Source organism: Miniopterus schreibersii (assembly GCF_964146895.1).
Source record: "Miniopterus schreibersii genome assembly, chromosome: 10".
NCBI classification, from domain to species: domain Eukaryota; kingdom Metazoa; phylum Chordata; class Mammalia; order Chiroptera; family Miniopteridae; genus Miniopterus; species Miniopterus schreibersii.
In genome coordinates this window covers 82126155-82143206 of record NC_138110.1, presented here as the reverse complement: position 1 = coordinate 82143206, position 17052 = coordinate 82126155, and the positions used below count along the sequence as shown (strand labels likewise).

Here is a 17052-nt window from a genome sequence, read left to right as displayed (position 1 = left end):
GACCTGACAGGCAAAGGCCGCGGGCAGGCCCGGGACAGACATGCAGGACAGGTTTCTGTGTGAGCAGGACAGAGGGCAAGGCAGAGAGACGGAGTTTGCTCCCTTGTCTCATATTTTCCTGAGGAAAGACTGAGCAGACTTAGTGGCCATAGGAAAAGCCAGTAGAGAAGTGTGAGGACAGAGACCAGGATGAAGCCCTGTGGGACCGAGAGGCAGCCTGGCCTGAGCTCTGCTCCCTGAGCTCACGGTGGGAGCAGCAAAACCTTTCACTCAAAGGCTGGTTACCATGATAAAATTATAGAAGTTCAGACATAACAGGTGGCCCCTGGGACGTCGATGCGTGTCGTGGAGAGTGTCCCACATTGAGGCCTATTTCCTCGCTGTCCACATCAAGCATCCCTGTGCCACGTTTGGCCCCTCCTCACCTGTGTGGATGCGGCTGTGTCGCTCCAGCTGGCTGGGTTTGGCGAAGGCCTTCTCACAGGTGTCGCATTTGAACACTCTGGGCTTCTGTGAGCTTAGAGAAGGGCCCGCCTGGTGTGTCTGCATGTGCTCCTGTCAAAGAGGACACAGGAATGAGGAATGTCCACGGGCACAGGACCTGCGGACACTCCTGCCCCACCTGCGGGAACTCAGGTCTTGTCCAATTATCTGTGGCTACAAACAATGCCACCACGAATGACTCTGGGCCTGTGCTGATTCCCAGGCAGATGCAGACAGCATGGGTTGGGGCCTCCTGTTCCCCTACAAAAGGTGAACCAAGCACAGTCTCACCAGCTATTAGGAGACTTCTAGCCTCCCCACAGCCTGCCACAGGTGCTGGCCGTGTTTTCAGCACTGGTCACTCTGAGGCGTGACAAACAGTCTCTCAGTGCTCTTCTCACCTGCATCCGGTGCTGTGACTTAGGCATGAACATGCAATTGGCTGGTCTGTGCAGTCAACGGGCCTCTTAGGACCCTAACACCCTGTTAAAACACCCTGACCTCCTTGGCCTTTCCCTCAAAAAAATGGAACAAGTTGTCACTGAAACTTCTAGTAACATCTGGGACTCAAATGCGGTGCCCTTCACTGACCGGAGCGGGGACAGGCATGCAGGGGTGGGTTGGAGGTCTGCGGGTGCATACCTTGAGGTGGGTGGCCCGCTTGAAGGCCTTGCTGCACACGGGGCACACGTGGATGCGCTCGCGGCCATGCGCATCCTTGCTGTGGTGCAGCAGCAGAGCGGACGACGCAAAGCTTCGGCCACATTCCACGCACGGATGCTGCCGGCCCTCCTTCTCGGGCTGGCTGCCCGGGGCCAGGTGCGCGGAGACGTCGGTTACCTGAGGCGGATCAGAAATTGGGACTTGACTCAAGGGTGCTGTTGGCAAACTGACAAAGGACAAGACACACACACTCCACAGGCACCAGCCACCGCGTCCAGTGTGCCCTCTCTTCGTGGACATGGTTAGCGGGGCCTCGGCACCATCAGACCAGGACAGCACCCACACTCGGTAATGCCTGAGGGCCTGACCCGGTAGGTTCACAGGACAGAAGGCGTCCCCTCAGGGTGATCGCCCAGCTGCCCGTCGGCTCCCACAGGGCTGCCTGGCCCACTCAGGGCTGCCTCCCCACCTGAGAAACATAGCTAATCACGGTACCTGATCTGCCTGTCAGGGGCCGGTGACAGTTACAGGAGGGACAGTCCCTGGCACACTGCAGGAACCAGTGACTGTTAGTGGGAGGTTCAGCTTTGACAGGCAGAAGTGAAGGTGCTAAGAAGTGCTACTGCTCTGGCTGGAGACCTCTTTTAGCAAAATGCCCCACAAATCACTTTTAGCTTCTGACTGGATTAGAGGGTTTCCCCCCAACTCTGGATCACACTTGTTAGCAGGTTTTCTGATCATTCTAACGGGATGCCATCAACACCCTACAAATAAATAACAGGGCAAGAGGCCTTCCGTGCTCAGCTCTGATACACAGGAGTTCAGTTTCGCAGATGGAAGTTTATATGATGATTTAGTGAAAGAAAACTATAAACAATTCTAAAGAAAACTGGTGGAATCTGTCAATGTTTTAACTATTTCCAACTTATCAGTGTCTACAAGGCGCTCTAACAGTCAGCACTCTAACAGAGAGAAAGGAAGGAGACAACAAAGGTCAGGAGGGCCAAGATAAGGGCAACGTGTGTGTGTGTGTAACACAAGAAACAACAAAACACACGTGTGCTCAGGACACTGAACGTAACGTATTTCTTATGAGTCAAACGTTTGAGAGCCACTGGGGCGAGCAGTGCTCCAGCTGCTCTGACTGCAGATCAGACCATGGTCACGCGTGGTGCACGCGTGCATGCTGCGGTGACAGAGCCAGGGTGTGGGGCTCATGCTCCCCACCAGCACAGCACCCAGCATCACCAGCAGTCACTGTGAGAGGGGGGCATTCCCTGTGCCGTGACAGCCACCGTGTCTCCGAATCCTGGGTGCCACTAGTGCACTGCTGAAGTGGGTGTAGTCCGGGGGAAGCTGAGACCATGTGCAGCCATCTTACGAATGGAGATTCAGAAAGAAGAAATTCCCTGTGCTGGTCATGTCCACCTGCTTTAGGGAAAAGTTCTGGCTCCACTAAAAACCAGAGTCATTATCTTGAAACCTATTTGCTGAAACTGCTAAGGCACAAAGGTAATGTTTCCTACCCTCAGAAGCTGTCACTGCTCTTATAGCTGGAAGGCTTTCAGGAAAGAGTGTTCAGACTCATCTATGTTTAGAACCATCATTTGTTGAATGTGCTTGCCCCCTAAAACATGCATTTTAAGAAACAAGACTAGTCAGCCCTGGCCGGTGTTGCTCAGTGGTTAGAGCACCAGCCCTGGCACTGAAGGGTCTGGGGTTTGATTCCAGTCAAGGGATGTACCTGGGTTGCAGGTTTGCTCCCCACCCCCGTCAGGCACGTGCAGGAGGCAACCGGTGGATGTGTGTCTCTCACATCGATGTTTCTCTCTCTCTCTCTCTCTCTCTCTCTCTGAAAAGCACTGGAAAAAATATCCTCAGGCGAGGATTAGCCAAAAAAATGAAAAATAAAAGAGAAAGAAGCAAGACTAGTCAGATGACAAACAGGTCAAGCACACGCACAGGTATCATACATGGAAAGTACAAAACCTTTAGGAAATCAGCGAAGGTATTTCGAGAAAACCTACAAAAAAAACTAAATGCGAGTAAACGGCCATGCGAGGTCTGACCAGCAGGCACAGGTGTTAATAGACTCAGATCCAGGTTCACACTTACTGGCTGCTGCGCCTCACTGTGTGGTGCCTGCATCACTGAAGGAACAGTATCTAGTATCAGCCCTTCAACACGCTGTCCCAGGACCCCCCACAGCTCACACCACCCACACGTGGGGTTTGCTGGGGACCCACCTCCTCACTCCCCATGGCCACCCATCTCCATCTCTTCTGAATTCCCCAGGGTCCCCCATCTCCATCTGTCCTGAGCCTGTGCATTTAAAAAGCATGAATGGTTGTGAGTGGCAGTGTGCCCTGTACCTGGTAGGTGATCTCCTCACAAGCAGCGGCCCCCGGCTGTGGAGTGTGGCTCACCAGGATGACCTGTGGGGAGCCTGCTCCTCCGTGGCCAGAGAGAGAGGGGTCAGTGAGCAAGGCTGGGAACTGCTGACCCTGGCAAACAAAGACGATCACTATTTCAGACATTGTAACAGTATCAAGTCCAGTAGTAATTTAACAGACTGGTTATGGTGCAGTCACTTTGGAAAACAAGTTGGCAGGTTCTCGGAAGGTAACCACAGAATCACCATACGACTCAGCAATTCCACTTGGAGGCTTCTGCCCCCCAAAATGAAAACCTACACCCGCTTGAAACCTTGAGCGTGAATGCTCACAGCAGCACTATTCACAGGAGAATCAGTTAACACACTTTCCGGATCACCCTGGAATGGGTGCTAGAGCTGCAAGGTGAAGGGATAGGTGCACACCTACCTGAGAAGCGATGTTGAGCGTGACCGTGTCCAGTCCTCCCGAGAGCAAGCCCTGAGTGTCAGCCAGGGTCAGGGTGACGCTGGCCTCGCCTGAAGAGGACATGACCAGGTTCTGAGTAGAAAGGGCTGACGGAGACGCAGGCGCCGCGGAAGAGAGGCTGCCAGTTGCAGTGCCGAGTTCTAAGAGAAAGGACAGGCGAGCAGGTCAGTGGGGAGCGGGAAGCTGGGAGAGAGAGAAGGGCGTTTTCACAAAGGAGCCAATTGTCGTCACCAGCTCTCACACGGTCTTAGCTTCTGAAACTGCACCATGAAAATCACAGAATCTTTGATTGCAGCTTTATGGCAGCTTTCTACAGTTCCTAAGTATCTTTGTACATACACACCCCCTGCCTCGTAAGTATAACAAACAGAGCAGTGAGAGGGAAGTCCCTGTCACTGCTACCACCTCTGAAGGAGGCTCCAGCAAGAACTTCAGGACCCGCCCCACCAGGACCAAAGACCAGCACAGAGGAGCCCCTGACTCCCGAGCAATGCTCAGGCCCAGGCCCCGTGGAAAAACTGACTGACTGCTCACACTCACACTGCCACCACCTCGCATCTGCTCATCCTGAAACACAGGCCATCCAGATGAACATCACGCAATCCTTTCAATATGCATTTCTCCTGTGTGACTTCATTTTCTTTGGAAAAGATGACAAAACTTTTAAATATTTTCCCTTTTGAGCCAATGAGAAGAGAAGAGAAGATACCGGAACAGAATCGGGCAAAGAAAGGCCTTTCTTCTACAGATCAGAAAGCTGTGCACCTACTGGCACTGCACTGGGTGGGGCACGGGATACCAGTGTCCCGTGGTGATGCCAACATAAACCAAGGCTTTAAGTCTCTACCTGCAATCACTCACACACACATGCACATATGCACACAGGCGCACACTATTCTCAGACCCATCCTCCATGCACCTAACAAACAGGATCTGTCATCCACTGTGGCCCCGCTGTGCTGGGTGCTAGAGATACCGAGACAGCAACTGACCAGAAGTCAAACTGTCATTTCCTCTCCAGGTCACAAAGAGCAGACAAGACTCCTGTGACTGTGTGTGCTTGAGGCTGGGTGAGTGGGGCGCCCAAGTCACTCTCTGTAACTGGGTCCTCCAGACACACCTCCTCACAGATGCACACCCCTCAGATCCACTCTGTGCTGCACAGGCCTGGAACCTTCAAAAGCAGTACAACCTTCAAGAGGCTGGAGGCTCCACGTCCCCGTCAGACCCCCACCGGGCTGGGCCTCTGGGCTCGCAGGACAGGAGGAGTAGGGATTTGTGGGGTGGATGCTCGAAGCACTCCAGCTACCAGCACATCAGCCATTGAAATAACTCAATTTTTTTCATCAAAACTATCTTAAAACTGGACTCAGGTAACAACAAAGACGTGATACCAATTTGAGATAAATTCCCTAAAAAGCTGTGCTAAATGTCAAGCCTCTATTAACACTTCCTGCCTCTGCTAGGTCTGTGCATCCCACATGACTGTTTTCTAGGAAAACTGCCCCTGTCAGATCTCGTCATGAGGACTATCAGGGTCTGACTTTGAGGTGGCCTTCAACCCTGTGTTGCACGTCTGAACAAAGCCTGGGCTGTGTCTCCCGTGTGAAATTCCAACCAGCCGCCACACCTGGATTGACTGGTAAGTCCCTAAAGGTGACACACTCCTCTCAGTGTGTCAATTCAGATGCCAGCAGCCAGAGAGTCCAGGCGCCAACAAGCCCCAACAAACCTGTTCACAGGATTCAACAACCCGACAACCACAGCACATTCCTCACGTGGACAGAAAGGACTGGCAACGGGACTGTTACATGGGATACTGAAAAGTGGTGTGTGAGATTTATCTTAGAAGAGGCCACTGTAACTCCAGTCCTCACTGTGTGGCCTGAGCCTGGTCTGGAAGTGACTTGGACGTTAAGATTAATGCTGCCAGTGAAGAATGCAATCTCCTGACCAACACTATGCAGATGGGATCCACTCCTTAACTGTAAGCAGCACTAATGGAACATGCAAACCTCTGAAGACACGCTTTACACCAAGGGCAGAGTGGTTATCTGGAGTCTCTTCCTGACTCAGGACTGCTCAAAGATGGACACTGAGACCCTCAACTGCGAAGGGCGCCATCACGGTTTATCCAGGAAGATGGACGTAGGAGGCAGACGCTCTACAGTGACCTACCAGATGGCTGGAGTTTCATGACTAGAGCTGAGATAGCCTCTGAGTTCCTGGGTCCTCATTCCACCCTCCCCTTCCCTCTGATCAGAACACCTGATTTTGGACTAGGGCATGCCGGAACTCCAGGATCACCAAGCAGCACCGACACCAGTCCACCCACGTGAAAACATGGGCACTCTCCCTCTCTGCCCATAAGTGCGCCAAGGGCTCACCACCTGGGCTGCCCCATGCCCAGTGCAGCAGGCGGGGAGCCTGTGCTCCTAACACCCTGGAGCCTGCTGATCCCTTTCCACTCTGCATGTCTACGCAATCCTCGCCGAGGGGGAAAGAGAATCATCCCACAGCCCAAGGGCAGGATTCTCGACGTGGCCAGAGAACACTTGTCTAGTCCTTAACAACAAAGGCACAAACAAAGATGGCTTTCAGAGAAAAGTCTGCTGTGATTTAAAAGCACCCACTATGCTTCAGATGGCTTACCTACCACCGACCAAATCATAACCTGAAAGTCCTAACTCATAGACCAGAACGTGAAACAAAATTCCCCTTAGTTGAAAAATAAACACTTCTCATTTCAAACGAGGAAGAGAATTACGTTCTGCGACAGGTTCCAGAGCCCCGACTTGAACAAGTGAGCAGACGCGGGGGACAAGACTGAGGCGGCACAGGGAGAGCAAAGTCGCCCCAACGGCACCAATCCCATGACCCACTCGCCGACACCGTTCTACCTCCTGTGTGTCATTTATATGATTACGTGAATTCTTCAGTAACTGTGATCTACTGGTGTCTAGGATCCAAAGTGCAGGGGACCATGTCTGCCTTGCTCAGCATCACGTCCTCAGGTTCAGCTCGATGCACACACGTAGTTCACACCACAGTCTCTTACTGAATAAATGAATTACTGGATAAGAAAGCATTTCAATGAAGCACAAAAAAAGTCTAGCTGTGGATACAAGTACCTGTAGATCAAATTTTTTCTCAAGAAATGACCTAGAGAGCCGGGAAATAAGAGGGCGAAGGAACTGACCATCTCCACGGGATAAAGAAAGCAAGACAGGTAGGGCATCCTAAACCGCCAACGGTTACTCATGAAACTGAGATTTTATGGGGGCTCATTTCCTTCTCATTGTGCTCATTTATTTTTATTTTTATAAAGTCCATTCCTCAAAACCTGAGAAAGATGCCTTTCAATGTTGTTATCCTACTGTGGCTGGGACAGAAAATCCACGTTGCAGGGCACAGAGGATGAGCCGGGACCTCCCCGCCCAGGTGGGAAGGGAGCACAGTCATGGAGCCACACAGGTGCTCTCCTGCGTAACCACATAATGCGCTCAGCACCTAAATACAACCACCTGCTCTGTTCCTTATGCGGTGGAATTACCGGTTGGCTGATGACTCCAGAGAGAACTCTATCACCACTGACCACTGTGGAACGACCTGCACATGACAGGCAAGGGCCGACACGTCCTGCTAACAGTGCCTCACCCCTTTCCAGGGCCCTTCAGGTCCCACAATGTCCCCCGAGGCGGAGCCATCAGCTGCGTACCTGAAGAGGTCAGCGCCGCACTCTGTGTGAGAAGCTGGTCATTGCTGATCGTCAGGGTGGCACCTGCAGACTGGTTACTGACCGTGGCCCCGGACAGCCTTATGGTCCCGTTTAGCTCACTGCTCCCACTAGAACTGTGCTGAATGAGGTCCTGACCTAAGTGGAAATTAACACTGTGATGCCTGAAGGTAACACGGTGACTGACACGCTGGCAAGTGTGCTGAACGTAGAATACCACGTTTATAGAAAGAAATGGAAAGACCATGAAACACACTCCCCTGAGTGAAAGTAATCGTTCACAGTTTTTAAGCTATATTTTCAATTTCTTCTTAGAAGTTCTGCTACAGTTTTCTGCTCTTTGATAAACAAAAAATACATGAGAAAAACCACTGGCTGAAACTGGCAGTGACGGGGGAACTATCCGTTTTAACTTCTGCTGTCAGACTGGAGCAGCAGCATCGTCATCACTAACCCCGACTTCTCGCCTGAATTACCAGCACTGACTGGGCACAGGCTGTATGCAGAACTGAGTGTGTAGAAGAAACACAAGTGAGACAGACGTAAACTCAGGTGAGAGGACACCCAACGTGGATGACTGACCAGAGATAGTCAGGGTGATCTCCTGCGGGGACCCTGAGGCCGACGTGGTGGGGCCAGCAGCCTGTGCCAGGACCTGGCTGAGACTGGAGTTGTTGATGGTCAGGGTGATCTCGTGGGGGCCGCTGGAGGTGGACACCAGGCCTGTTGAGGGCATCACTTGAGCGAGGTCTTGCGTCCCTGGTCATCATGACAGAACAGAACAAAGCTGGGCTTACAGCACATCCTCCTCCTAATATACTAGAAATACTTCAGTGGAAATGCTGCTTCAAAAAGAGGGAGATCTGAAATACAATCAGTCACCTCTAGTTCCCTCCTCTATAAAGACACACAGCCTGTGACCCAGGAAGCCACTGGGACAAGATTAACCCATGGGTGTGGTAACCTGTATACATATACAGAGTACACATCACGTAGCTTGTAGGACATTTGTTTGGTGAGCTTTGTAAAGAGAAGAAATGGCATCAGTGTCCTAAACTCAAACTGGTGATGCTCAGAAGCTGGTCCTGCACCATCCACGACCACAGGAGTGGCCCTTACCGCTGCTGCTGGTGGTCAGCACGGGGTCCTGCTCTGCCATCGGGCTGATGGTCAGGTTGGCAGAGGTCACCGTGGGCTGCAAGGACAGGCCTGAGATGGGTTGGATGACCACACTGGCGGGGACGGTGCTGTCTGCTGCCTGAAGGGAGCTGCTGTGTGGGGCCGAGCCCGGCTCCCCTGCCAGCGGCTGAGTGAGCAGGCTGGTGGGCTGTAAGCTCTGCTGCAAGACGCTGGGGTCAATCTGAAAAGCAGCACAGACACCGTCATGAGGTTTCTCATTGGGTGACTCAGGCCACACAGAAGCCACAACAGGCACCTACCTGCAGCGTGATGTTGTTAATGCCAGAGGTGTCGATGCCAGAAATTTGCACATTAGGCCCAACCAAGTTAGCTGCCAGCTGTAACTGGATGCCCTCCAGGGCGGCCAGGCTCCCGTCCGTCAGACTCACTGTCCAGTCGCCACCACCTGTACGGAAAGGAACAGGAGGGACAGGCATCAGAAGCAGCTCTTCGAGAGGAAAGCCCGTTTCTCATGTGTGTCAGTGTGACCCAGTGAATGAATACTAATTAACACCCATTCTACCCCACAGGCACACATCGTCTAACTCACAGTCACCACCCCCCCCACTGAGTTAGGTAACTTCATCACAGCTCAGAAAACCAGGCTCAGGGAGAGGGCTCTGATGAGCAAGACAAAACTAACAACTACACTTCCCTGGGCTCTGATCGACCTGTGTCATGGGCCCAGGGAGTCATGTCTCTCACACCTGCGCAGACACACACGGTCCATCTCAGGCCCTCACTCACTCCCCCAGCCAGCTGCAGTGCATACCTGATACGGAGCTGGGGAGGATGGCCTGGCTCACCAGGCCCGGTTGGAGCAGGTTTGGATCAAACTGGCCGGTCAGAACCGAGTTGTTCATGATCAGCACATTCGGGTCGGTGGAGGCTGGGCTCAGCAGGCTGGCGGGCTGCAGACCCTCGGGTGCACTGCGGGGCGTGGACTTCCGGGCTTTCTTGGGATCCGGCTTGTAGTGAAACTGCATGTGAGTCTTCCTCCGGCCAGATGTGCGGAAGCGCAGCTCGCAGTGCGGACACTTGAAAGGCTTGGCACCCGTGTGCAAGCGCATGTGGACCTTCAGGCTCCCCTTGGTGGAGAAGGCATTGCTGCAGACGTGGCAGCTGAAGAGCTTCTGACCTGTCAGGGGCAGAGAGGCAACATCACGTCCACGGGGGCCAGGCAGGACAGCCTGAGTGCAGAACCCTGACCCAGGCCTGAAAGGAAACAGAGTCCCTCCTCCTGAGTGACAACCGCTCAGGTCTCACCACCACCACTACTGACTCTGCCAAGGACATGCTGACAGCTCAGCTCTTTCTTTTCTTTCCTGCAAAGGAGGCAGCCAGGAGCCAACACAGGTGGAAGCCACCTGGGAGCGTGTGCTCCGGGCTTGCAGAGCCCCAGTCTAGCACCACCTGCCCAGGGCCTGGACACCAGTCCTCTCCCTGCCATCCTGGGTGTCACGAAGATCTTGCAGGCTACCCAAGAGCCCCGTGCAGAGCACTGAGCTGCCCTGGAGAGTCCCAGGAGCAGAATGTTAATTTTCCCTTTGTAAGGTATTTCTCTACATGGAAAGAGTTGCTACCCTATGACTGTAATCAGATTTGCTAAATTCCAGTGTTTACGAAACCTCAAAGAACCTAATCTCTTCGGCTTGATGACACTGAGGCCATCTTCCTAACAAACGCAGTTAAGTCTGAGTGAGAACATAAGACAACTCACGGCTGGGCCTCTGAGCCCCTCTCCCTCTTCCTTAGTGGTTTGTGGATCACTATCCCCACGTCCGAAATGAATAATCTTTTATATCCATTACTCACGGTTCCTGATTTTTACGCTTTCCATAATTTTGAAAGTATTTACATGTGCACAATACAAAGGAGCAAAGAAACCTAAGACATCACGGCCAGGCGCCAGCGAGGTGGCTGCTCTTACCTGTGTGGGTCTTCACGTGGCAATCCAGGGTGGACTTCACAGTGAAGCTCTTACCACACTCCTCACACTTATACGGCTTCTCCCCCGTGTGGATGCGCACGTGCCTGGCAGGAAGCATTGGCAATTGAGTGCTTTCCTTTTACTGTGATATACAGTCCAAGGAACTTCATGATTTTAAATTTATAACTATCCATATAAATAAAAGTTATGTGAACTCTGTACTGAATAAATTTGGCCAAACAAAACCTTTGAGCTTCACTCTCTACAAAAAGACCAAAAAAAAACACACCCAGCCCTGGCCGGTTTGGCTCAGTGGTTAGTCAGCCCATGGACTGAAGGGTCCCGGGTTCAGTTCCAGCCAAGGGCACGTACCTTGGTTGCAGGCTCCATCCCTGACCCTGGTTGGGGCAGGTGCAGGAGAAAACCAATCAATGTGTCTCTCGCACATCAATGTCTCTCTCCCCCTTCCCCTCTCTCTGAAAAGCACTGGGAAAAATATCCTCAGGTGAGGATTAAAAAAACCACCAAAAACATAAACCCAAAAGACACTGAAATCCGCAAGGCCAATGAAACTAGGGCTCACTAAAAAACAAGAGCCCTAGCAGACCAGCAGTGTGGGCCGGCAGTGCCCACCGTGGTCTGCCCCCCACAGAGCATGGCATCAGTTCTCCCTCAATCACTAAGCTCCAATTACAACTTCACAGATACCAGAGTCACACAGAAATGAGCGTGAGCAATCCGCAGAGCAAGCACACTTCTAGTCAACATTCTGCAGGAGCTGAAAGGAAGCCCCAAAGTCTACAGCAGCCTGAAGCCATGACTCAGGAAAGTAATCGTCCCTTCAGTCACACTGGGCCCAGAAACAGCCTCCTGACTGCAGTGACAACGACCAGAGGGACACAGATCATATGCCCCCCGGCAGGGCCACACCTACCTGACTAGGTCGCTGGGCTTCTTAAAGCTCTTCGGGCAGTAGGAGCAGCAGTTGGCGAACCTGGGCTCAGCCTCCAGCTCGGCCTGCCGGTCCTTCATCTCGCTGATGCGGTCCTTCTCGGCGGCCGACTGCACCAGCACCTGCTCTGACACTGTGGCGCTTTCCTGGGGCTGGATTTTGGCTAACTGCGCCGTTTCCTCCTCGGTGAAGGTGATCACCTCGGGGCGCGCCTTTCTAGACGCGTTCCTCTCGGAATTTTCTTCCTCTTCCTCCACGCACATATCTAGACAGTGCAGGGAAAGGGTCAAATCCTAATAAAAAGTGAGTTTCCACAGAACAAGTAAGTCAGACTAAACGAATACGTGTGGTTAAATGAGTAACTCAATGGAGCTACATCTGAGATTCAAAGAGACTGTTCTGCTGTACTGAGAAACTAAGCAGGGTGACCACAAAGCCCAAGAAGGCTGAGTCTTAGGGGAGGATCAGTGACATCAGAGGGACACTATGACTAAAGGTGAACTTGTACCCACCGCTGCCAGCCCAGTAGTGAGCTCTGAGAGGGTCAGTGCCCACACCAGCCATGCACGGGTCCTCATAAATACAGTCGCCCATTTGCTAACATGGGCAGAAAATGAATTATCATCAAATAAAGAAAATCAGCAGCCCAAAGGAGACCCAATCAACAAACTGGCAAACAGCCCCTGATTACTGAAAGGAAATATGTATCTTTAAATACGTGTGTGTGTGTTCTCTGCAGGAGCTGTAAGGATATGCTCACCTGGATCAAAACCAAGAACGAGCTGCTATGGAAACGTACAGAGGAAGAAGTTTGGCTGCGAGCACGTCACTACTGCGCAGGTGGCTAAAAATTTTTGAAAAAAGCTCAACAGAAACACTAACTAGCAAAGTGGACAGTGGCTGAAACCAAATGAGTGAATGTAAAGAGTACCTGGCTGATCACTCTGAGAATACAGGGGAAGACGGCAGATAAATGAGTGGGGGAGAGGGGAGTAAAGGACAGGGAGGGTCAGGAGGGCGTGAGAGGAGACTCCTCGGGGACAGAGACATTTAGTAGGAATTCCAGAAAAAGGTAATATAATAAACTCAAATTCCACACTGTCAATAAAGATTTGGGGGCAGAAGGTTAGAGTCGGAGGCCCCATGAATACTCATAAAGAAATAGGGAGATATTGGATTAAAAATTTGAAAGTAACCCAGAACACAATCAATATAGCAAAAGTCATTAAGGAGCAAGGACTGAAACAGAGCACGACAGACAGAGGTGTAACAGGAGACAGCGCTGCTGGCCAGGCAGGCTCCTGTCAGTCACCACGAAGGAACTGAATCTATTGCAAGACTAGGTCTGAATGAAAGAAGCCAACTTAACAGGTGATTTTTCTTCTATCGACAAGGGAGTTCATGTGAAGTTCTTTTTTTCACTGACCCAAAGTAGGAAACACCAAGACCTAAAGGGGCACCTAAAACTACACGCAGCATGTGGGGAGGCCCAGACAGAAGGGCCCAAATCAGCCCTCGCAGCCTGTGGACAAGCAGTCGATGTGTCTCTCACATTAATGTGTTTCTCTCTCTCTCCCCCGCCTTCTACTCTCTCTAAAAAGAAATGGACCAAAGTCCTCTGATGCGGATTAAAATATGTTTATGTGCATATATGCGTGTGTATATGCATGTGTACAAGTGTGTGTATGTAAATACACACATACACAATGTGCACATTCTTAACACTGTAATTTTACTCGTGAAATTTGCTAAAAAGAAATCAACTGAAAGTCCAAAAAGTATAAGCACAAAATAATACTGCTGGAATTACACACTACTTGTGGGGACTGCACAAGTCAGCATGTCTAACAGGTAGCAGGTACATGTACAAAGTGAGAGAAGTCCCAAAAACCACAGTTTTCGTGTCCGGTAAATGAGACAGTGTATGTGGTGAGACAGGTCTGTACACGTTCTGATGGCCACAGTGGGACACGGTGAAGCCCCAGGTCTGTCTACAAGGACGGGCAGAACAAAGCTGACGGGACGCATGTCCTCGGCAGAACAGAGACCTATGTCTAACAGCATCAAATACACGCAGGACATGCTGGGGGAGGAGGACTGGTGGGCTATGAACCTACACAGGGCACCATGGCAGACCCTCTGGTCAGGAAATTAAGGTCTCCGTCTGCGGAGCCGCCTGGAAGGGAGGCGCATGTCCTGGAGGCTGACTGGTCAGCAGTGACCAGTGAGGTGAGAAGACCTCTCTGAGCCTGAGTGTGTGCTTCACAGAGCATGCACTGCTTCCGTGATCCGAAAAAATTAATTTACAGGTGATCTGTGCATGAACCTATCACTGCGTCAGCATCTGGCTAACAAGCCCTGAAGCAACAAACGGACAATACCTGCCCCTCCCTCAGCCTCGCCAGGCGCCGACGGGGCCGAGGCGCCTGTCTGGTGCCGCCTCATGTGCTTCTTGCAGTGAACTGTCGTCCGGAAGCTCTGCGCACAGAAGGGACACCTGTATGGCCTCAAGCTCGTGTGCGTGGCCATGTGTCTGGTGAGGCTGCCGTTGGTGGTGAACGCGGCGTTGCAGACACTGCAGCTGAACGCCTTCACTCCTGTGACAATGGGAAAGGGAAACACCATTTCTTTACCTTAGAGTCCTACTAAGCAGTCAAAGCCAACAGAGAGATGCTCAATCAGCCACCACTCAAGACTGGTCGCTAGCCGGGGTCACCTGCTCTCAGGAACTGGCTCTGAGAACAGGGACCCTGGCAGCGTCTTCCCAGACTCACAGGGATGTCAAAGCTCCAAGAGCCTTTCTCCAAACAATGTCAGGGGCTCTCCATGCCTCTTTCACGTTTAAACTGGCAACGTGTCTGTGGGATCTTTCCCAGAAATGTCTTCCAAATCCATCATTTTTCACATTCTCACAGGCGAGGACAGAGTAGGAGAGCACAAACACCTCTGCATAGCTGCACACTGACATGATGTCTGAGCCAGAGACCACTCTCCGGACAGCACAGAGGCGGGCAAGCATGCACTGTTTCTGTGATCCAAAAGCACAGAACATCCCCCGGCCTCTGTCTTTTCTTCACAGAGGGGCTACCCTGGCTTCCTAAACCCAAAGCTGGTCAAGGCACTGTTTTTTGTAAAAGCAATGCATGACACGTGGCTTCTCCTGCAACAGGCGTTGCTGCCCTCGGCAGGGCCTTCGGAGCTCAGGTGACTGCTCTCACCCATAAGGCTGCTGCCTAACCACCCACCCACGGACTAGCCTGCAAAGCCTTCCCTGGTTTTGCTGTGTTTTTAAGCACACCTCTACTTTCAAATAAGCCTTATACAGGATATATGTCACTATTAAACAGATACGTTAATATCTAAAATACATTAAACAGATAAAGTGATAGATTTAAAATATATGTAACAGCAAATCATATATCTGATAAACAGTGTACTAAAAAACTCTTACATCTGAATAAGAGTATAAACATCTCATTTTAAGTGGCATAGGGTTAGAGCACACATTTCCTAATAAGCACATGGGGGGACGCTCAGCACCACCAGCCATGAGAGAAACTCAGATCGAAGCCCATCAGACCCAGTTCCCACTCCTCAGGACGGTCCTGGTGACAGACAGTAAGCCATGATGAGAACCAGAAAACACGCCCTAGTCCAGTGCTGGGGGGCCAGTGAATGGGGAGACTGCTGTGGAGAACAGTTTGAGGAACTCAAAGGTTTAAACAGCATTGTCCTAGGACCAAGGATTCCACTCCTAAATAGAGAAAACTGATATCCTCAGGAAAACCTACAGGCAGATGCCCACAGCAGGACTATTCCTAAGAGCCCCAAAGGAAACACCCCAGATGTCCAGCAGCTGCTGAGAGGACAGAATGTGGACTCTACCCACACAGGAAAAAAACACTGGGGGGCAGAGGGAAGGGAAGCCTGACACCCGCTCCTGCATGGATGAGCCCTGAAGAAGCGCTGAGGGAGAGAAACCAGTGACCAAGGCCACAGGCTGTAGGGGTCCAGTTCCATGAAACCTCCAGAAAGGAAAACTGCAGAGACAGAAAGCAGGATGGTGGTGCCTGGGGCAGGAGGCATGGACGGTACCGAACTTGTTTTGGGTGGGACAGGAATGTCCTAGGATTGGACAGTGGCATATGACTACGAGAACACACGAGAACCACACAATCCCGGGGCAGGCAGGCAGTGACCTGTGTGTGTCTTCTCATGGGACTTGAGTACCCCAGAGGAGACGAAGCCGCGCCCACAGAGCTTGCACTTGTAGGGCTTCTCCCCCGTGTGTGAGCGCACATGCTGCTTCAGGTGGCTGGACTTCTTAAAACCCTTGTGGCAATAGTCGCATCTGTAACACAAAGGAAGACACAGGCCCATGAACTCACAGCACGTGTGAGAGTTTACCTCTGAGACAGAGACATGCACGCGGTCCACCCCCATCATCGAACGGTCGTCGGAAACTAGGGGTCTCCAACGCGTAACACTATAAAATATTAGCAGTAAGGTTTCTGCTCAAGTATTCGTGGTGTTGAGCACACTCAGTAAATCCTACAGCTAATTCCCTGGCAGACATAGCATTTGACTAGTTACAGTCTTTCTTTAGAGATGGTAAGTTACTAGGTGTTTTCTTTACTAAGACTTGAGACCCTGAAAGCTTCCTTTGCTTAATAAGAGTCAGAACCACTCCTGAGTTAGGCACGTGGAAAAGTCAACTCACAAGACACTCTACAGCAGACTTCACTGGAGCGCCTTTGAGTCTATAAACGTGAAGTATTGGGCTGTCCCTCAGCTGTTATAGAATATATTAAAGTTACTTTAAGAATGAATATCAAATTTTCTATTTGCATATTATTAGAAACTAAAACAGGAGACTGAGAAAGTTTATTCCACCATACTCCCTGCTGCTCCCATTTCCAAGTTTCTGTCTGTGGCAGGGCGCCAGTGAGGGTCAGACCAAGAGCCTGCACAGACAGGGCTCACCTTCCTCCACTGTCCAAATGAGTCTACAGGCCGACTGACCGGGATGACGTTTTGAAATGTCACTCTGACATGCAGGTGTGGTACAGTGGGGTTACCCATTCAGTACTGCATAGGAGAGCAAGCCAGCAGCATCACCACTGACTTCAGAAAGCTAATCCTGCAGATGAGGTGGAGATGGATTCTGGTCCACGTGTCAGTAAAAGAAAATAATCTATTGAGAACTGAGTTGTACTAAACCGGGTGGTATTTGCTCAGAAAAGTGCTC

General features: G+C 51.3%; 1 protein-coding gene across 3 annotated transcripts in view; it reads right to left on the bottom strand.

Moving 5' to 3' along the window:
- ZNF236 (zinc finger protein 236) overlaps positions 1-17052 on the bottom strand; it is a 60659-nt gene that overhangs the window by 3628 nt on the left and 39979 nt on the right. For 2 of the 3 annotated variants that reach the window (XM_081149824.1, XM_081149825.1), the window contains exons 18-30: positions 16004-16155; positions 14186-14401; positions 11787-12069; positions 10853-10956; positions 9695-10060; positions 9183-9328; positions 8863-9103; positions 8326-8502; positions 7726-7881; positions 3969-4147; positions 3519-3650; positions 1126-1323; positions 426-555 (exon numbers count right to left, since the gene is read on the bottom strand). In XM_081149824.1, coding sequence (XP_081005950.1) covers positions 426-555; positions 1126-1323; positions 3519-3650; positions 3969-4147; positions 7726-7881; positions 8326-8502; positions 8863-9103; positions 9183-9328; positions 9695-10060; positions 10853-10956; positions 11787-12069; positions 14186-14401; positions 16004-16155 — 2480 coding nt within the window. The remainder of the gene's footprint in view (positions 1-425; positions 556-1125; positions 1324-3518; positions 3651-3968; positions 4148-7725; positions 7882-8325; positions 8503-8862; positions 9104-9182; positions 9329-9694; positions 10061-10852; positions 10957-11786; positions 12070-14185; positions 14402-16003; positions 16156-17052) is intronic. The other variant, XM_081149826.1, reaches the window with a different exon arrangement.